General features: G+C 35.9%; 1 protein-coding gene across 6 annotated transcripts in view; it reads right to left on the reverse strand.

The window, feature by feature from the left end:
• The window catches only part of NELL1 (neural EGFL like 1), a 292,350-nt gene that overhangs the window by 105,910 nt on the left and 163,090 nt on the right, over positions 1-23,350 (reverse strand). For all 6 annotated transcript variants that reach the window (XM_083838068.1, XM_083838067.1, XM_083838069.1 and 3 more), the window contains exon 14: positions 7,883-8,005. In XM_083838068.1, the coding sequence (XP_083694194.1) occupies positions 7,883-8,005 (123 nt within the window). The remainder of the gene's footprint in view (positions 1-7,882; positions 8,006-23,350) is intronic.

The raw sequence follows: 23,350 nt of genomic DNA on the forward strand, positions 1-23,350 counted from the left end.
TGCAACAGAGACCTGGGAGGCGATAACACCTGCTGCAAACTGAAGAAGTTACTGATTGAGATGATCTCAAAAAGGGTAGAAAATCAATGCCAAAAAAAAATGGATGGTGCAGACATTAAATATAGAGCAAGGACTTGACATTTTTGTTTTGATGTACTGCTTTAAAAAAGAAAGCAATGAATATTGAAATTGTCCTAGAAGCTAAATGAAATGTATCATCTGAACCCCATTAAGTAAGGAACCTCTGTATCAGTCCTGTTTGTTAACAGAGGCCCACAACCTGTTAAATAAAATTGCAATACTTGGAATTTAACTGAATAATCTATGTAAACTAAAAGCAGTAAAGAGAGAAAACTTTATGATTTTTTTTTCCAGAACTGCTTCCCAGCCTAACATGTTATTGTATTAATGAAGTTCAATACAATTCCTCTTCTTTAGAAACAGTGTTTTCATTTTGAATGTAAAATAAAAATAATGAAGAGAAGCTATGAACATTAAAAACTGTCTTCTTATTACTTAATGCAATTGTTGCATTTGAAAGTCACTCTGGGAATAATTCAGATGGAAAAAGACAAAACAAGCACGTGAAAAAGACACAACTGGAGGATCTTGCAAAGCCGAAGTAGTTTACTGCCCAGGAAATCACAGGGAACATTTCCATTAACTTTTGTAATCACCTTCTGACTCTTTTGTACACACTGTATAGGATGCTTATCCTACAGTGAACTGTTGAGTCTAAAAGAACCAATGTTAACCAAAGCAATAGGAGACAATAGGCAACCAGGTCAACAAAAGAATCTCCATTTCAGAATGTAAACCTAGGAACACTCACAAACGCTCAGGAGTAGGCCTACTGAGCCCTTTAGACTCACACAAGCAAACAAACCTGTAAGATCAAGTTTTAAAATATTTCACGTGATAACTACAGGATTTACTTCCTTTTATACAGATACAATACACAGATACAATAGTTGGTCTGGACTGGACCACTTACTCAGCAAACATAAATCAGTACGACACTCATTTTACATTAGTTGTAAATCTAGAGCAGGGAGATAATCTGTGACAGCAAAGAGATCAAGATCCAGATTCTAACAAGATGCATTAATCATGCTTTTTAAATTATCTATTTCCATAACTGATGTGCATTCTAAATCATCTTGAACAATCTCCCACACAGAACAGGATCTCGTCAGCAGGAAATATTCTGCCCTTGGAGAGGCTGTAAAATTCAACTGCATAATGGTGAATATGCATAGCTTAACTCTTAATACGGACATAATTACACCCAAATTTCAAAATCTCACATGACTAAATCTAGATGATGATCTTTTAAGGACAAGAAAAAATTATCCTAAACAATTTCAACACGATTTAAATCATTACAGTCCAAAAGCAAAGCAACACCAATAGAACTGAAGTAGCTTTAAAAGTGTCTAGTAATTTACAAAGGGTGTTTATATAACTTCAAAACGAATACACAAATGAGATGTGTTATGGATATGCTAGTTATCAATATATCATATTGATATATTGATATATCATATTGATAACTAACTAATCATGAACAAAATCACAAAGATTCTTACATTAAAATTTCAAATTTTCAGTTTTATTAGTACAGTGGATTTAGTCCAGCTCTGCTAGTTTTAGAATGAAAACTCTATAGGAATACTGATCTCACTGTTGTATATCTGTATATTGTTTTAAAATTATTAAATCAGTTATGTCCAGAATGTTTCACCCAAATGTATGACTATCCCGTGTCTTACACTTCACATGGTATCTTGCACATGTCAAGTGACACCAAAACACATTCGAGTGTACATATTTGCTTTTGCAGTGATTTATATACCATGTATTAGGTATAAACAACTACACAAAGTTCAAGGTGGTGAAGAAAGAATGAGGATCAAAACCTCAAAATGAGTCAAACCTCCCATATTCTTTAATGACACTTGTGCATATTATAACAAAACAGCATTTAAAGCCTTGAGAAGGCATATCAACCATTCCAAGCCTTACAACTACGAACACCAGAGGCTAAGGGGAAAGACCTGTTCATCCTTTTCCACTTCTGTGCTGACCTACATATTATTCATAACACATTCCAATGCACCATCAAAGGCTTTAAACTCCACCTCCAACAGACATATACACACACAGAATCTAAACCTAAGTGGCAGTTAGTCACCTTGGTGTGATCAGATATGCTTTTATACTAAAACATCAGCACATCAGACAGTCTCACATTGCTGGCATTTGCTGATGTCAATGTAAGAAAGACACAAAGAAAAGCAGAGAACCCAGAACAGGAATAACCCATAAAGCCAGGGTGTTTTTGTTGTTGTCTTTGTTTTCTTCTTTCTCATACTATTCTTGACTATTTTTCATAACAGATGATGAAAAGTTGTCTTTAGCCACCTGTTTGCTACACCATCAACACACTACCTACACATTGGAAGGCATACATTTCTTTCACTTGCACTTATTTCAGGTTATTAAGCATATTTCAGGCTAAGAATTACATTACCAGAAAAGTACCTGCTTGGAAACAAAGGAGAAAACTGCAATGAAAGATAGCTCTCGGACTGCCATTTGTAAAAAAAAAAAAAAAATTAATACACCCATCCAATTACCATTTGAGATTAAGATAGTGTGAAATAGGCCGACTCAGTGATTTACACTGGACAGAAATAATTTTCAAGCCTCTGATGTACTCTCGTCGTCAGTAAAAATTTTGAATGTATTATGGATAAAGACTCCATACAATTATTCCCATTACCTTAAAACAAAACAAAACAACAACAACAAATCTATTCAAAATCTGGTCACTTTTCCATACCAGCATCACTGCAAGTTGTTCATGAAGGAACTGATTAGTTCATCGGTGACAACCACACTCCAAAATACACCTTCCAAGGTACATATACAGGAAGAACTGCAGTACAATTAACACTAATTTGGACTTCCAAATTAAACTAGAAGAACTGAGACATGTGCATTTTAAAATAATGGCTTTCTTCTTTAAGACTCCACTATACACTGAGTTGTAATCCCCTGAGTGTTTCCTGAGAAATGCTGCAGGGGAATAGAACAGGAAGAAAAAATCCTATTCCATACTCTGGCAGAAATAAACCATTCCACAACCTGAATACTAATTAGAACAAACATTGTTTTGACTTTTATATCACAACACCTGATGTCTCTCTTCCCAGGCATCAGTCATATCGCACACGCTTTAAGGTTTATGACTAACTAAATCCACCCCATTTAATCATTCTAATAAATCTACATCTCAGTAAAAACCACTAAATGAGATATTAATAGCACACCAAATATAGTCTGTTACACAGACAAAACAGGTAAAACACCAAAGTAAAATGAAAAATACCCACGCTTGTTTGAGCTCTAGACTCCTGGTTGTTCTGCATTAGTGAGGCACATGAAAAAAGGTTTAGCAAATTCAGCTTGTCTATATTTCAGGAGAATGTCTAGTGTTTTACCATCTAAGTATACTAAAAAAAAAAAAGGCCACTGCTATTTTCTGTTTCTAGATAAGTACCTCTACGGGCAGAATTTACTCTTAAACAAACATTTGAAACAAACTATCAAGAGCAAGGACAAGACTCATACAGTCCTTCTGGGTGTCTTTGTGTAAAACAAGAAGACAACTGATTGCAACAAGACATTGATGGTAACTTGTACTTTGCACTACATCACTTCTACACCATGTGGTGCAAGGCTACCAAACAAAACTGAAACTAGAACTTAAGAAAACAAAAAACAGAGAAAGATGTTCTCCTTACATACATTTACCAAGCTTCAGGACTCAAGCCCTGCCAAGATTTCACCCAGAAACACTGCAATAATACACAGACCAAGAGCCTCTATAGTCTAAGTTATAAATCTCTGCATTCAACATCCCTGGCTCTTCACCTACAGTCACAACATTGAGTTTTACTCGTTTTACATATGACAGAGTTTTACTTTCACACTTAAAAACTGTCTACAGGTGACACATTACTCAACGAGAAACCTTGTTGTCCTAGTCTCTTCTTTCATCTAGACATTACCACTAATTTCCTACACGGCCCATCCTGACAGGCAACGCTGTTGTATCGGGTAGCCATTTACCCCCCTCCCCCCACCACACACCCTAATTCATTTACTCAACTTTTTTTTTTTTTTGATTCACCTTTCCCTTCTGCCCTGATAAGTTAATTGCCTTTATACTGCACTATTGAATCTTATCCTGAAGTTCAGTGACTTTTTCTAAATTGGCCTTAACTTCACCCTCATCCGTGAATTCATTCACAGAATTCAAGTAAATGGGCATGGTGTGAGTTACCTACCTATGACTTCTATTTCCTTCATCAGTATTAGTTCGATATTTTTTTCAAAGAATTCTTCATACAAAAAAAGCAGCTTAATAGATCTGTAAATTCAGAATATCTATTCAACTCGTTTTACCTCTATCCTCTGCCTTTTGTGCTCTAATTTCTTCCAGCAAATGCTTCCTTACTTTACTTTTTATTTTCTGTAGAAATATTGAGACATAATCTATTTGATGCTGAGTTCCGTGCTCCGTCAAATTTGCTAACGGTGATGGCACAGCATTGAAATTGCCATTTCATCTCAACTCAGCCTCTTTTTTTCCCCGATCTATCCCCAAAATTTCAGTATCTGTCTGAGATGCTAAAGCCCACTTCTTACAGTGAAATTGGGAACACATGCACACCCATAGGAAAAGTCTCATTTTCCTCTACTGTTTTACACGATCTTGCTGCCTACGTTTTGGTACCTACGTATTTATAAAAGTTTGCTTATGTTCATTTTCACTTCTCTTTCCATTTCAATGTCACTTAAACTATAGTTGTATCTATTTTAAAGCAGAAGAGCATTTGGTATTAGACTATGCCCTTTTCTACCGCTTTCCTCGTGACAGTTTCCACATCTAGTTTGACATAATCCACTTCTTAATTACACAGACTAGTCTACAACTTTTACAGAAAAGCACAGAATTTCTTCCTCCTTTATTTTTCTGCTCAAGAAAGGAGACAGCCTGATTCTACAGATTTTTTAAAGTTACTTGCTTTCCTCTTCTTTTTTTTTGCTTTTATTTCTAAATCAACAGCAATCATAATATTCACGTTCAGATTATTTCTGTCATTTTTATTTCTCCATACTTTCCACAAAAATTGCAGATGTCACAAATTTGCCTGCCAGAATAATTTCATTGTATTTACCAGAATTTCACCATGCAATTTCATTTAAATGTGCATACATTTCCTAAAACACAAATACCAGTATTTTGTTTTCTTATGAAGACATTATCAAAGTACTAGTCAGTGAAGTTAAAGAACAGAATTATTCTGATTTTATAACGTCATGAAAACAATGATATTAAATATATTGTACAATTGGGCAGAAAAGCAAACCCTATTCTTGATCATAACATTACTATTCTATTTACAGTGTTGCTGGACAATATTAATAAGATTTCTTACAGAAATATTACTTCAGTAGCAGTTGAAACAACCATTTTGTGCACGTAAATGTCTGTAATGTAAACCCTTACAGGTGGTTAAAGGAGAACATAGATGTTTATCAACTTCAGATAGTATTATACTAAACTTATCACCTTGGCTCATATCATTTAAAAAAAAAAATATATATATATATATGTTGCTTGAAGATGAAGCCCCACAATTACTAAAAGACAACATAAACTGTTTATAGCTGTTCTGCTATGTCCAGACCTCCAGACCTCTTTCCTTGTGCCAAGTCTAGCACTTGTGTGAGGAAACTGATGCGATGGGTAACTGGTAATTTTTCTGTTGTCACTTCTTTTTTTAGCCATGTTTTACTTACAATATATTGCCCTTAAACCCAACAGAAGAGAGGCAGTACTGGTGTCCCTGGGGTTACCATGGGTAGAATGGAAATGTTCCTCAGATTAGCTGCCCAAACTGTAAAAACCTCAAGTGACCACAGAACCACAGGCTGAGACGCTCAGACCACTTCTTTATGTGGAGTTTTACCATTTACTAAAACACAACAGCATTCTAATATTATCTGCTTTACAGTACTAACTATTCCAATGTAATGACAGACTATTCTTACCCCTAGTGAATATAATAATTAGACTGCAAGCCACTTCCTATAATCTCCAGTTTTCCCCTCAATTTATACTTGCTAGTCAGAATGTAAGAACTCACTGTGTCCTCTATTTCCATGTATAACCGTCTCAGAAAGGCAACTATAAGAACATTTGTTTGTGCAAAATCAAAAAAAAAAAAAGTAAGTATTTTTAACCACAACTCAGAGTTCAACAAAATTTTGAGGATAAAAACTTCATTGCATTTTTCCAGTGTAATTTCATTACTTCAACATTACTGGATTAATGACCACGAAGCAGGAGTTTTACTTTGAATTTCTGGCACATTAAGCCCAACATCAGGTGTGCAAATGAAGAAAACCACTGTGAAAACATGTTTTGTATGAACTAATTCAAACATCCCTGTCTCACAGAAGAATGATTAAGGGTTCGTCTTGTTATATTATCCTCAGGAAAAAAAAAAATATCACAGTTGAACACAGCCAGGCTGTTTACTCAGACTTTTCTGAAAACATTTGTGTATGGTGTAATTTGCATTCATTGTAATAGAGTAAAATGTACTAGAATGAATTTCTGCCCCGTATCACCCGAGGAGGTGACAGAACCGCAATATGGATGGAAGGTTTAACTTGGCCATCATATTCATAACCTTTTTGTGATCCTTGTTAAATCACTGAAAATCATTTTACAATTTTAAATAGAGCAATGCTATCGTGCAGATGGACAGTACCCAAAGACAGTCAGATCAAAAAGCAATCTTCAAAAAAAAAATCTTTCAAAAAAAAGCTTCAACAGCTGACAGGCTAACCTTCCTGAAGGTCTTTAGCTTGAAACAAGAATGATATGAATCTTTGTACTCCTTTAGGGGATTCCTTGGCCAATTTACAACATTCTAAAAATTAATATCCAGTGTCTTGTGCCTACAGACTAAGTACAGAATTTTCTCAGTTTCAGTAACTGTCATCTCAAAAATTTAAAAGTTAGTTTTCCTGTAATTGCAATTCTATTTAGAGAGTCAGAAATTATGCAGCACCAGACATGGCAAATTAATAAATAAATAGCTTTTCATGAGACAAGGTAATTCATAAATACAGAAGTAGAACTCATGAAGCACCTTCATGACACAGCCCTCTCTAAGCCAACTGGTCAATATATTCACTTGCTCTGTCTTTATAGAACATCATTGTTTGTCATTCTCCACAGAAAAAAGCCCCCCAAAGTTCCTAAATCAATGGCCTATCACCTCACAGAAAGCATAGCTGATGCTAGGTATTTCTTGTTTACATCACAGAGAAAACTTCAAAATAAACATTTAAAGGTAAGGTTCAAAAAAAACCAAAAAGTATTCTATTGTGAGTAGTCAAAACACAGCAATATTATGTTAAAATGAGTTGATTACCCTAATTTAAAACACACCTGATTAAATTTTCAAAGCTAAAGGTGATAGCACATACTATCTACAATTACCAAAGCAATGAACGTTAATTTTAAGCTGAAAGATAGTAGCTCAAATGACAGTATTCAATGGCAGTAAATGGAAAGTCCTTTTCTCCTAGCATTCCAGAAATACTTCCTTATTGCTCAGAAGTTATGCACAAATCAATTCCCATCATCTCCATGCATACTTCAGTTGCCAGATGATAAATCAGACAGTGGATTGTTGACAGAATCCAGCCATCACAAGTTACTGGAATGTAGGGGACTGTCAGAAAATATTAATAGTCTGCCATTTTCACGTTGTTTCTAGAGTAACAGACTTACCTCGGCAGATGGTCCCATTCCCCACATATCCAGGTTTGCAGGTACAGCTGTGTCCCCTGACAGTGTTAGTACAGATTGCATTCTCATCACAGTTATGCTGTCCGCTGCCGCACTCATCATGCTCTACAAGTGGAAAAAAAATATACGAGACAGTGAGCTTTTCAGTTTGATTATGTGGCATTTGAAAACCAAGTGGAATAACAAGGTTGGCACAATGGTTGAATGCTAGAAGTCTGGTCTGGGAGTCATCTATGGCTCTGCTTCAATTACAAGACTCAACATGTGCATGATGATTATTTATGTTCAAAAATAGTAAAAAAAAGAATCAGCGAGGAGGCAAAGCACAAATAAGACCAAAAAAAAAAAAAAAAGAAGATTATCATAGAAGAGTATCTACTGTGAAGACTAACCCATACATCGCTGTCCGTCACTAAACAGCAGTAAGCAAATACAAGGGAAATGAACAAAGGAAATGGGACTCTATCAACACACTCTTTATAGAAGGCACAATTCAGTTGTCACAGCCACTAGCTCTAATGCAAGCTGAGCTGAATCTTTCTCTAATAATGCATAACAACATTTAATATCTTTAGAGCACCATTCCTACCACTGGATCTCAACGAGACTTCCAGACATACGGGCCATATTTTGCTTTCATCCAGCAACTCTAACTGCTGCCACTGAGCCTAATTTGCTGCAGCTCTTGCACTTTACTCTCCCGCTTTATTTTGTTGTAGTAAGGCATCAGTTAGAGTTGGTGAGCTACCTGACCCTGATGTTTCTTGCTTCTTCCTCCAATTACTGGGAGCTTCCCTTACGCAGTTGGATTGCAAAAAGAAAACCTGAATGTTTTACACCTTTGCACTGGTGGATTTACAGCTTTGTTCAGCAGAATAAAGAGAATGCAGTCAAATTTCTTCAGGTCATGCACAGGGTTTCGACAATAGACCTAATCATAAATGTCAATCTGGAATCCTTCTTGGTAATCTTCATTTATGCAAGTGCAATCATCTGGCTAGCATCCGTATACTCTGAGGTAAATGGTATTTCTGTCTGGAACCAAAGATAAGCTTACATATACTAGTAAATACGGGGTGCTCAAAGGATCACGGGCTAAATTTAGCCTTTTATAGACCAGAAAGAAGCAGTGCCTCTAAAACATGAGGAAAATACTCATTTTTACATACTCTGAAGTGAACCCCTTTGGAAGAGCCCCTTCATTAACAGCAAGACCAAAGGCTTCTCCAGCCTTACGTTAATCTTTGCATTGCCCTAACTTTTCTGTATCACAGGATGACAGTCAATTTCAAGGTAAATCAAGACACATAAAGATTTGAATGGTAGATTCCAAGGAACACTCCAAACCAAATAACCAAACCAATACCGAAGAAACACCTTTGATAACTGTTTGCAGAACATATATCTGACATGCTTGCTTTTTTTTTTTTCCCCAAACGTATTTGACAGGTAAATGATATGGATTGCCATCACTTTCCCTTAAAGAGCATCAAAGCAATATGTCACTCACTCCCTGTTTGCTTTTAGCAAGAAACTCTCATACGCACACAGTCATACATGCCTGGCTTTTGCTGATAAATTTAGGCTTACATTTATACTTGTTAGTTTGTGTTGATCCCTGGCTCTGTTCAGTAATTCACTTGAGCTTCTTTCTAATTTTCAGATGCCTCCGATATTCTGAGTTTTAGGCTTCTTCAGGGCTGTTTGTTCTCTCCTTCATCTTTTAAGAAACCCTACCCTAACCTGATTCATGCCACTCCTGGTCTCATGGTGCTCAGACTGCTGCGTCAGACACAAGTATCAAGCTATTCTCCAAGGAAGTGCTTAGCAGGCAGTTGAAATTGAATGTTACTTTCTTTTAAAAGGCAGGCTTTCTCCATGGTCTCTTCCTCCTCTTACTACTTTTACTAGTCATTGCCTTTAGATTTTGTGTTGGTATTCAAACTACAATGAGAGGGCCTTCGTGATAAGCTCATATATACAGAATATTTCTACTCAATTGCCAAAACTACTTGATTACCTTCTCAGCACTTCAAATGTACACAAACGATTTCTCAGAGGTAACATTTGTGCTTTGCCAAAATACAAAAGAGATTATACTCTGTTGTGTTGTTCCAGGACTTTGACAAAGTAAACAATTCTATTTACCACTCCTGCACATGTACAGATGCTAGCAACGTTGAAAGATTTAGCACTGACAAAGTTGCTTTCATACAGCTATGCCTAAAACAGAGGTCAGTTTTTCTAGGCAGATATAAGTTTGAAGAGATAGCAACAGAGCTAACCATGGGAATATGCTCTTCATCAGAGATCCTGATATTCTTAGCACAAAAAGGACTAACAGACCTTCATCTGCATGAGGAATCCCAAGATTGTTTGGCTGCTATGATGGGAACTTTAAATGAAATTTTCCCTGGTGTAGGGATGTCTATAGATGACGTTACTCCAGTCCTAATAAGAATGAGAAAGCATTGATTTTCTGTCAACCTACAAAAATCTTTTATTCCAAATGGAAAAATCCCTAAGATTCTGTCAGTAGCGAGTTATTTTTGGTTTTCTTCTCCCTCACGAGATATCACCCTTTGGAACACCTGCTATTCACATAGGAAAGTGAGGGTGGAAGGTGGACTCGTGTTCTGTGTAATCTTAAAGGAGATTATGACTGATTTGCAAAGAATATCACTTTCCAAAATCTCCCATTCAAGTGCTGATCAGAGAGAATGTGCTTTTCCTTTAACATTACAGTTAAAGCTACCTAAATAGATACCGAAGTATGGAAGGAAAAAACGCTGAAAAACAAACGGAAGTGAGTGACAAACAGTGCCATTTCAACAAAGGAGAGCTGAGACAAAAACTTCAAGTCATATCTTATTTTGACAATTTCACTTTCAGCTGAAAATAAGCAGCACAAGAAATGGGATTCTAATTTTTGGAGGTCTTTAAAAGACGTTTAGATTTAGAGCTTAGTGATAAGATTTAGTGGAGGACTTGTTAGTGTTAGGTCAGAGGTTGGACTCGGTGATCTTGGAGGTCTATCCCAACCTAGATGATTCTTGTGATTCTGTATGTATATACGTATATATATAAACATGCTGCCATGGAATGACAGCTCAGGAATGAAACTGTCATCATAAATTTGACTGAATTCATCTATCTCCATGTGACTTTTGTTACTATTATGTAACACAACAGGAGATTGTGATCAAAGACAAGAAGAACTGGCAGGCTTACTGAGAAGGTCACTGCAGTAGGATGAAGTTCCCAGGACCAATGCTCATTCCCCTGGATTATTAATATCCATTTCAAGTAATAGGTAGCATTTCAGAAGAATAGTTGAATTACAACACTATTCTTTGCTTACAGACACTTTAGTTTATTTACAAAATCTCTGCAAACTGTCTTCAGTATTAGTACTTCTGTTACTTAAATATTCTGGTTATTGCCACCTATATTCTGTGCTTTGTCTGGGATAAAGCCAGAGGATTATTTATTTTTTATGCCTCTATTTCCCTGTATTAAATGAGACTATTACAAGATTCTATACATTTTTTTAGTATTTGTCCTTCTTTTGAAATCCTCAAATGTTAAAGACCTTAGATTAAATATATAATATATATATATATATATATATATATATCAATCTCCTATAGTAAAAACAAACAAAAATCAAATACCAACTGCTGGTTTTCCTTCTGCTTAATTCTTCTTTCCTAGAAGCAGAAGGGGGTTATGAAAAGACAAATTATCTCTGAAGCTTCAGATCACATTCTTGACTCCTAGCCACCAGGCTACAACCACAGCTAGCAAACTACATGTCTAAGCCTAGTATTTTATTTCTAGACCAAAACTTTGTCACATTTCCAAAAGGTTCCACGGACTTTTCCAAAATCCTTAAGAGCCCGTGTTTTCAAAGTTTATATTTGAACTAGGCCAGTTTGTGAAGCAACGAATAACAAGTTCATTCTTCTTCCAAGCTTTATGAAGGAGGCCATTTGCCTCCATAAGCACTTGAAAGATCACTGGTAAGAAATCAGTCATCTTTTTTTACAATAATATCTCTGCTGCCTCTGTTGTACGACTGTAGAATTATGGCATGTATTAAGTGTGGGTGCATTCTATGCATACATTAAGCAAGGTGTCAGTTTTGAGGAAGACTTTTAAAACAAAATCTCTATAGAAAACTTGTATTTGAAAAAGCTGTCATTGGACAGTTAAAAAAAACATGCTAACTACTTGCCTCAAAAAAATGAAATTGCATCAGCTCGAACACAAGTCCACTCTGACAGCACTATGGATCTGGGGACACTGATGTTTATACATCGGTATTGTTGCATGATGGTGCATGCACAGCTGTTAAAGATAAGCATTGTAGTTATCTCTGCTTTGTTCACAGGCAACCTAATAAAATAAGTTTATCTTAATGAACTGAATACCCAGGAGCTGTCTGACAGAATTTGTTTCAATCTTACATGGTCTTACAAAGATAACAATCACATAAAAAGCAAAGTTAATTCACCAGAAAATAGTTTCAAGTAGACAGTTAGTTGCATATCTTATTATGAAGCAGCAATGCATCCTACAAATTGCAGAAAACCTCCTTATTCTAAATACCAGGCTGGTGTGTATGCACGTTGACATTAGGGCACACACAGTACCTCCTTTTTCCTGAAATGCCAGAGGAGAAACTAGTTTGAGTGCAACGGGAAAACACAGACCACTTCCTGTGAAAGTCTCAGTAATGTAACTGAATGGGAAACTGCTGAAAAAAGCCCAGTTACCAGAGTGCCACAGAGAGCTGTGACCACTCTGCATCCCGCTGTACTGGTGTTGTATGTTCAAAGCAGACTGACTCTGCCCAAGCAAACAGGACACCAACACCCCCAACACCAGCAGCCAGCATTTACTGTGCACTTAAGTAGAAGGCAACAGCATGTAGCAGGAGACCACAAACACAAATAAACTCCGTATCTGTAAATAAAGCATTCACTATAAAAGGTCAAACCTCTACTAATAGCTATCTTAGCTACACCTTAACCAACACCAGAATAATCGATCATGATGCATCTCAGCTGTGACGCCACTAGCTTAAATTTTAAATAAACCTTCAACTTTCTTCAAAACACAGGTAACTATTAAGGCTAGTGAAGTTGAAGCATCTGCAGGCTGTAGCAGCTTGTGCTTTGGTGTACCTCAGACAAGCATGCATTCCAGCTGCTGCACATTAATATGTAACCCTGTTGACAGCTGATCACTTCAGTGTGAAGTATGAATAGGAATAGTCCAACAAGGACAAAAAAAGTCAGCAATTCTGTATTCCTGTCAGATGTTCCATATCCCCGTTTTTCTAGCCCAATCTTACTGAGGAATCACAAAACTACTTTTGTTTAGTGTTAGTTTAAAAAAATATGTATACACACCTCTGTTCTGGGCTAAAATGAGCTGCAAGAATGCAGCAGGAAACACACTAGGGAGAGAGGAGTACCATGCAAAGATTTTTGCTGCCTGAGGTACTGTGTCCTGCACGAAGCCATCCAAACCATACTGCAAAATTGTTTGCAAGTAAAAAACCACTACATAAAAATAATTCAGAACACATACAAATAAAAAAAAAAAAAGGATTTGCTGTACATTTATAAATACAGATGCACAAATGCATGAATTTATAACTAAACAGTTAGAGGTAAACACTATTTTTCTCCATTTGTGTGTACATGAAATGCAGTGCTTGTGAAAGGTTCTAGGCAGCTCTGACAATTAGCATCAGAAGAACGGTCGGTAATGAAAAATGGCATATTGCTGTACTCTTGTAGTGTTTGTTTGTGGGTTTTTTTTAGGTAATATAAATATCTACATTTTTACTGAAGAAATATTTTAAATATTTTTTTTATATTAATTCTACAAGAGAAAGATAGCCTCTACTTATGTACTGGGCATACATTTTTAAAAATGCATTCTTCAGAGGTACAACATAGTTTCTAGGATGTTTCTGCTTTCCCTTGCTGAAAGAAACAACACCAATAGGCTTACTGGATTTGTATGGGCTCTGAAGGTAGAATCTACCTGGATTGTGCTTTTTTTTTTCTTCCTGTATATACTTGGGAAAAAAAATCAAATATTTGGGTTGTTATTCAATTTGTATAGAAAACAGAAATAGAAAAATTTCTAATAGAAAATTAGAACCACAGTTTGAAAATTTATACACATCGTAAAGCTAAGAGCCTTTTAGACACGAGTTCTAAGTAACTGTAACATGGGGATAGCTTTCCCTTGCACAGTTCAAAAGTCCATAATGGTTCTCCAACTTATAGTTTCTAAAAGGTATAACTGATACAGGATTTAATTTCAGAAAAAGTGTGTTTACTTGATTTTTTTTTTTTTTAATAAGGATGTCCTTCTAAAAAGGACGGACACTTGAATGCAATTACTAAAGACATATCCCATTGAGCGGTCCTTCACCATAGCCACTCTCACTTCGCATTACAAGAAAAGGTCCCAGTTTAAACCATCTGAGATAGATAGGAACATTTTATATTGTGATGATTTCCTTCCATTAGTTCCCCAAACCTTCATTCTTTAACAAAAAAACATTAATCGTTGGAAAACATTGTGCATAGATGCTGACTATTTCTATTTATTCTTATTTTTGCAACATTGAAAAGAAATCTAAGTTGATCTCTAAATTGAGAGATGAAAATCTGCTTCTGGGGTATGTAAGCGCAAATGCAACAAACTTTGCTGTATGCCAGAGGTATACAACAGAGACACAACTCAGTTCAAGAATAGCAATGTCATCAGATGCTACCACTGTTTATTAATACAGAGATCACTTGTATAGAATATGTCCTAAAGTAAAAATAATTAGCTGCCAAGCAACACATAAGCAATGGCCTTTGAAAACTTGGAAAGGAGAAAGCCATCTCTCCGAATACTTTTAAAAGAGCAAGCAACACTTTGTTGCATGGCATTAGGATTCAAATGTCTATTTAATTATTAAGGCTTTAAAAATGAGAGATGAAAAATTTTGAATTTGAGAAGAACTAGGGACTTAGAGGAATAAGGACTTCAGCTCATAAGAAGTTCCGATGAAATAAAAGGATAGCTTTGAAATAGACCGAATAAAAGGAAACTTGACTGCGAACACACAGGAAGACCCTCCCCTAGAAAACCAGGGCAATTAGAAACATGATTCATATGTCAAACAGCGTATGTGCAATAAATTACATTGCAGGTAAGATGGTGAAAGACTATTGTGCTACCTGTGAATCCTGATAACTCTAAAAAAAAATCTGTATTTTTGCCTACCCATGAGAATTATAGAAGCAAAGTAAGGCTGATCTATGTCCATTCTGAACATCAGTCATACAAGCTCACCGTGTTCACTGCCACAAAGAAACAGACAAGCGACACAGGACTCAGAACAACAACAAAATCTTCTTTACTGCAAATTTATCCTTACGAACAGTAAAACATACAAAAGTACTTGCAGAAATATCAGATTTGCAGTTCTTTTAGTAAGAAACTAAAATGCCGTTGTAATTTAAGACACGATGAACAGCTTCTGGTGTTTAACACCAAATTATTTAGACTGCCTTTTAAAAGAGTAGACATATGCTACTCTTGGGTAATTAGGAAGAAATAGTGAGATTTAATTTGAATATAAAATTCTGAATGTGCATGCATTTGCCTGTCTGAATAATGCCTCTTGAATGTTTACTTTTGAGTAATAAACTAAATTACTTCCTTTGGTTTCCTGGCACCTCGTTAGATTTTGGTCACAATTGCCTATCTACAATTAAGTTTATAAAAGAAACTACTAATGTAAGCCATGCTGATGCTTTTTATTCCGTTTTGTTCTAATTTAATCTAATAAAGCAGCCTACCTAGTACTGTTTAGAAACCAGTGTAACAAAATAATAAGATCCTTGTTCTCTAACTGGTATTCAGAGAGAATCACTGAGATTGGTCTGACAATTTCCTCTTCATCAACTTCAATTATTAGTTGGTTTAGTTCAGATTTTTAACTCCACAATGAAATCTTCTTCATAACCATGTATTCAAAGATTATAAACAAAACCAACGTAATCTGATTCATACACTTAATGTTTATCATAACTAACATGATAACGATATATCTAGGGGAACATGGACTAAAACTACTGTCTCATCCTAAAGAAGTTAGTGTACAAACATGGGAAATAACAACACCTGTACATCAGTTTGTATGATTTCAACATCCAGTGGGTGATGTCTTTACAGCACATGCCTCCTGCACTGAGATATTCAGACTGCCTTATTTTCCCCTCAGCAAGAAGCAGAAAGCAGAAATAAACATGACGGTTTATGTTCTGTTCCAGTATATAGAGACTTCACTGTTCATTGCCATATGTTGGCTTTTCTGATGAACCTTATTCCTTAGAAACCCACCATTTCCACTTTTATCTTATATACATAGACAGAAGTAAGAAGAACCCAGTATGACAAAAAGATGTACTATAAAAGAAGAGGACAATTTTTTCCAGAAAGAGTTGTAGTATATAGAACGTCTCATAAACCAATGCTTTTCATAAGGAGCTTTCCCACCCTTTTACACAACCTTGATTTAATATACAGAAACCTAATATATGAAGTGCACCAAGATGTGTATATTTAATACTAAAGCTTGCCACCAAACTTTGAGTCCAATCACAGAGACAGGCATTGAATTCAATCCAGATCAGATCTAGCGAAGAAACTAATTACAAGATTTTGGAGAGGACTGCATATTACAGATTTAGAGATGCAAATAATAAATAAATAAATAAATAAATAAATAAATAAATAAATAAACTACGTTACAGCAGAAACCCCACTCTATAGGGAAAAAAAAAAAAAAGCTCTTTAGTTATCTTTAGGCTTCGAAGATGTTGCAACTTCATACTACCATAAGAACAAACTCTTGCAACTGCTCTCGCTGAACAAAGCGCTGTATATCCATAGGACTCAGAGTCTTCAGCTTCACAGCACTGAGGATGAACTCCACAGAGATCAGAACATCTTTCAGAACTTAAACCACATAGTAGGGATTGCCTAGTTTCAATCTTAAAGATTCTGAGTAATTCCTAACTTTAATGGTAATAGAGTGCATAGGAGCTCCCTTTCCAGTACTACTGCATAGATTGAATCCTTCACGTAAACTTTTGCACAGGGTGAAGGAACATACAGAGCATTGGTAACGAAACATGGTGCAATATATACTATGTTTTCTTGAAGACTAAGCAATATTAATGAAATGATCAAGCCAAAGTCACAATGGAAATAGAAACGGTTATTTTGATAACAAAGCTATCAAAAACGTAATACTCTACACGTGATAGAGATGTGGAGTTGTAGAGAAAAGAACTATACCCTCAACTATGAGATCCAAAACATCTTAAAGGTCTTTCTCTGTATTAGATTTATGATCAGTTTATGCACTGCATGTCTAGAGTTCTGCAGTTACCAGGTCTGCATGCCAGTCACAAACTCTCTTTTTTTGTAGCTGACACCTTCTATGATCTCCAGCCAGATCCCAAATGGTGAACGTGATTTTCACAATTGACATCTACGGGCTTGGGAGCTATACCCATAAAGACAAACATCTCAGGACCAGACCCACAAACTGTGTATATTGGTTTGTATTTTTGTAAACCATTAAATAAATGGTTTCGTAAACCATTATTCCAAATTTCTCAGAGTAGCTATTGCTTTTCTTGACACGATTATGAGAGAATTTCATACAGAGAGCAAATAAAGCCTTGGAACTCATTATGATGTACCATGCAGAAAGAAAGTCAACTATACAGTTCCAGCTAGACTGGAGCCGTGAATCACTAATGTTGACAGAGGAAGTGGAAAGAACAATTCTGTGAAGTTCTCAGCTTCTCTAAATCATAGGACATTCACTTAGAAAAATAAAGAACACATAACACCAGAACCTGAAACTGTCGAGAAGTTGCCACTGCCAAATTTACACTTTGCAGAAGAGATGCCTGTTACCATTAGATCTTAAGATCCGGTTTTATTTTGCCTCTGTTTTACTATAAGCTGAGTACAGTGCAAATACCTGCTTTTTGTGTCAAAAAAAAGAAACCCTAAAGCAATATAGTACTGATTTATTTATATAGCAATATAACTTAATCTAAAAAGAAAGGATGCTTTTTATCCATAAAATTGTGAAAGATACATATTATATGAAGTTGATATCTTTCAGGTATTTTCAGTTCAACAATAGCTGCAAGCTTTGTTTTGCAGAACTCTCAATATCACTAATACAAAACATATCCGATTGACCTTTGAATGCAATTTTTAGTCAACATTTCATCATAGCTTAATGAACTTATACTGGCAAAATGAGTTCAAAAGAGTTATTTCAGCACTCTGAAAATGTGCTTTAACTTCGACATTTAAAAAATTTACAAAATGCAATACAATGCCCATTTCAAACTTGCACAAAAGTGTATTAGAGCGATTGCAATATATTAATGTGGAACTGTTCATAAATGTAACTGCAAGTATGACAGAAGTGTCAATCTGTTCATACAAAAACAGACCATCACAGTTAAGGTTTTGTAGCAGAGTTCAAGTATACTGAGGACAGGACGCCTATTATTTCTTTACACCTATTAGAGTTGCAATAAAAAGGCTTGCAGTGTTGGAGAATGTATTACAGGGGATATGAAAGTTACAGAGACTCAGACCACTTTTCTCAACTTTCCATTTAAAAAGTTAGAGTCAAACTGTTAGGTGCCCCCATAGACTTAGCACCTTTGTATTTCATGTACAAGTTTCTAATCAAACAAATTCTGCAAAAGTGACGGAGACCAGTATATTTTCAAATTTTGACCAATTAGGGATGGAATGTTGTTTCTTACTGAAGTAAATAGAACATGGATCTAGTTGCAGCACACCCAACTAACTCAGGGAGTGCTGAGATTATTAAAAATGCATGTGTAAAAACTGACTTCTGAAACAGTATTCAGGCATCGAAGTTACTAAACACTTTTCTGAGAACCTAACTTGCATCAATGTGTTTAACCAGGACAAATGGGTTCTCAGTACTTGAAAGGAAAAAAAAATAGTAGTAATCCTATTTATGTCACTCTTCGGTATTAGTCTTCAGTTTACTCCTTTGGCCTCACAAAAATACCACAGAATTAGCAAATGGAAGGAAGTGATCAAATAATTTTACCCCTTGAAGAGTGCAACTTCAGCATTACATTTATTCTCAACAAAGAGAATCAATTCGGATTTGTAAGCAGAAACAGCAACTAGTGAATCATCATTTCCTAAGGCACTTATGTTTTTCCCTGGAGATATTCTACAATAATAGTGATCATGCTAGACCATACTTGTCTTATTAGATCTGACAAGATCACAACCTGAGTTTCTTTGGCTGCAACTATGCCTTCTTCTAACAGCAAAACACTACGCAGTGTGAAGATGCCACTGCTGAGACAAAAGATAGATCAGACACAATGCACATGCTGTCCATTGCTCAGGCTTTCACAACTAACTACAGGATAATGACAGTACAACTTTATTTTGCATTTTCAACACTTTAGTAAAAAAAATAATAATAATTTAATAAAAATTGCTTAGACATGCAAACATCTCCATTAGACTAAATGAAAAAAAAAAAAAGATTGATTGAGGTTTATTCAAAGAGGAAATTCTTCTCTAAGATACTTCTACTCCAAATGTATGAAAAAGTCACCAGCAGTCACGGCAAAGTGACAGCAAATGGTATGTATTTATACAAGTAAATCAGGAATTTAAGTACAGGATTATGCAGAGAACTGATGATATAAGAAAGGTGTCTCCTCCACGAAAATTTAGCACAGAATTTTAGGGAGGATAGAGGCAGTAACCCCACATCATCAAACACCATGGTAAGCACTGCAGAAATACACCAGAGATTCAAAGCAACGGTCTTGAGGATACAAAGTCACATATGAAGTTTTTTCTGGCTCCCTTTTCAGCATTAACCAGCGGCTGACTCACTAAGAATTACCCAAGGCCTCTCTGCTGCAGGTGGTAGCATACTGCACACAGCCTTCGGCAAACCATGAGGTAATTAGGAAGAGAAGCAAAACATAATGCAAGGAACATCTTCAAAAATCAGTTTATAGAAGGCACAATGAAATTCCATGCTCAGCTTGAGTACCTAACAGTAAAAAAAACAGTCCATACAAATATGCATCCGAGAAGACCTAGTGAGATTAAATGACCTAGTGAGATTAAATGACCACAAACAATGAAGGAAGCATAAAACTTCATGATTGGGGTTAGAAAGTGTGAGACAAAGTCGAACAAAAGAGAGAAGATGAGAATCAAGCAATGGTGAACCTGGAAACTGTCTTTTCCTTCCAACAAAAAGCAACATCAACATCTGCATAGCTAGAGATTTTAAATAAGCATCGAGGACACCCAAATAAATAAATAATAAGAATAAAGGCATACCCTTTTTGTTTATTTGCTTTTTTGGTTTTGTTTGTTTTAGTATTATCCATATTTTCCATGTTTTTATAGTTTTTATACTGTAGAATAATATCACAAGGAAAATCTAATTTTTTTTTCCTCAGTGTTTTGTTTTGTTTTTCAGGAAAGCAAACATCTATCTCTTCCATGATGTTGCTAGGTCTACAGAGCAAGTTGGCTGAAGAGGCATGTATTTTCTGACAATCCTGTACTTTTCTGTTCATTGCTGTTTTTAAAAAGCAACAAAAAAGAGTATTTTAATTTGAGTCAAAACCTGTGTCAGAAAGAAATTTTCCCTCTAATATCATGGTGAAATACCAACACAGGAACTTCTTTTGCTCCATGCTATGGAAAAATTTGAAGTTCAGCATGTATCAAAGGCCTACACTTATACCTTAAATTCCTTTTTCTGTCTGAATGATGCCACTTTACTCTTCAGGACTGCCTGAAAGCACACGCCCTGAGAATCAAGTATTTCAAATCCTCTCTATTTTACGTTATTTCCCCAATACTGTACCATCTATCGTTTGACCCTCTGTGCCCCACATTTTCTTTAACAAACCCTTCCCTCTAGTGGGCTCTTCACTGGTTTTACCCAGAAGTCCTGAGGCCAGTCCTCAGTTGCGCAATGCCTACTGGCTCTGATGCAAGCTGTCCAACCTGAGCCTTTTTCCAACACCTACCTCAACTCCTTGCTTACACATTCCCAACAGGAGAGGAGAACAAGCAATCCTCCACACAGATTTCTTACTTCCAGTCCCCAAAATAAAATGTAAACAACCATGAAAAAGCCTTGGCATTAATGCTGAAGACTGGGAGGGAGGGAGGGCTTAGAATTATTATTTGATAACCTCTTCAACCCCAAACAGTATCCACGTTCTAATAATGTCAATGAAAACATATTCCTATAAATAGGATGGTACTTCATTAAGGGAAAGTGAGAAAATGGTTGCAAGTCATCAAGAATTAAGAATAAATTCCACAATACGATCACTCTAAAATGGATTTTAAAAAAAAATATGGAAAACAAAGGAAAACAACCTCCACAAAACACCGGCACCTATGCGTATTACATGCTATTGTGTTGCTTAGAATCTAATTACAACATATATTTCAGAGAATAAGAGTAGGATTATAGAGAGCACTCCAGCACAGAGTAAGGAGCAACGTTGCTGTTAGATAAATGGAGTACAGATCTTCCTAAAGAATATGCCTAGAGTTTGAGAAATCAAAATCCAGCAGCAAGCACGTATGGCACAATCCGAATTCCATCCCTTTCTCATTAACTGTCTGCATGATTTGGTGACTAAGATACTTGTGTTACCTCTTCTGTAAAGCAATGTTTAGAAAAGTGCTATGTCAGTGCAAAATTAACCTAATATATTGAAATTGTTTACAATTTACACTTTAAAAACAAGAACTGAGAAGAGACTGGCTCTGGAATATTTGAGCCACTTGAACAAAAAGGTAAGAATCTAGAAGAAACCTGACATGTCAGTGTTAGGTAACAGGTAAACACTTCATATACTGGAACACTACTGACCTTTCAGGGATAGCTCATATATACAAAAGATAGCAAGTAATCAAGAGACAATTTTAAAGGGTTGCTGGTAATCACGTACAAGGAATGGCCGAAACAAGCCTGACAAAAGCCCACTGGGAAAGTGATAGATGTAAACTTATCACAGGTTAAGCACTAGACAGACAATCACAGTAAAATTATTGGGAGGAAGGTGTCAGGAGGGATATACTCAGACATTGGCTTCAGAGACTTTCTGTATCAAAATAAACAATAATAAAATGCTTTTATGATTTGAATGAAGACATACTTTACACAGCAAATAATAATCCTGCCCTAGATACCACCTCTAACCCTTACAAAGATGTTTGCTGTCTTCATTGCCCATTTCCTAGATGAACACCCCTATACAGAGAAGAAAAAAAATGTTCTCCAGTTCCTCTGGAGCCTCCCCTTCATCACAGTGTCCTACAGGAGGGGGAATGAAAGGAAGCAATATAATTACAGCTGAAACATAGTTTTGATAAAAACTATAATCTCAGTCCTTTAATATTTTCCATCTAAAGGGGCTCAAACCCAATTATTATCATTAGTGATCAGTGTCTTAAGTGTCACTTCTGTGACACAGGTGACAGATGTCTGAGAACAGTGAATACTGTTGCAGAGAAGAGGTGTTATGTCTTTCCAAAGGATGTTGTACAAGTGCTGGTATCAGCACTAAATCAGCATTACAGAAATTAAGCAACTCTTTCCCACAGAAGGCAATGGAACTTCTGATTTTAACCACTCCTTAGAAAACCTGAACACACAGACAGGGCCTGCGGCATCACAGTGATGAATTCCCTAGAGCAAATCTCCTTCCACAAGCTCCCATACATACAGTTTGGATGTCAGATAGGAGCCCTCCATCTAATCTCCATTTTACAGTGAAAGCAGCAGCACCTCTGCGAATAACGCTGACAAGCGTTCCAATGCTACAGGAAAAGATCACTGAATTACGATGTTAAAAATTAATAGTAATTTGAATAGTTAAATATTAATAGTTTAATTTGGAAGGAACAGAAAGGATTTCTTTTGGTACTAATTTGACCCTTCATCCTAGTTGACCGCACTGCAAAGATGACAGGTGAAACAAATTAGTGTAACAAAACAATCAGCTGGAACCACAAATTTAATTTTAATGGAATACCTTATGCCGCTATAACCCAAGGGATTCATCTTGTGGGGTACACCTCACTGGGTTCATGTGCAGTTTAGAAAATTAATAGGATAAAAATGTGTTTCAAATATTTAACAAGAGACAAGATAAGGTCAACCAGGAATTCAGCTGAAAAAAATATACATAAACAGTATTAATTCTTTTAACTCTCCTGTAATGAGAGAAAAATAATATTTTTCAACCAGAAACAACTTTTCTAATTAACAAATGTTTGGCA

The sequence above is a fragment of the Anser anser genome (genome assembly GCF_964211835.1).
Source record: "Anser anser genome assembly, chromosome: 5".
NCBI lineage: Eukaryota > Metazoa > Chordata > Aves > Anseriformes > Anatidae > Anser > Anser anser.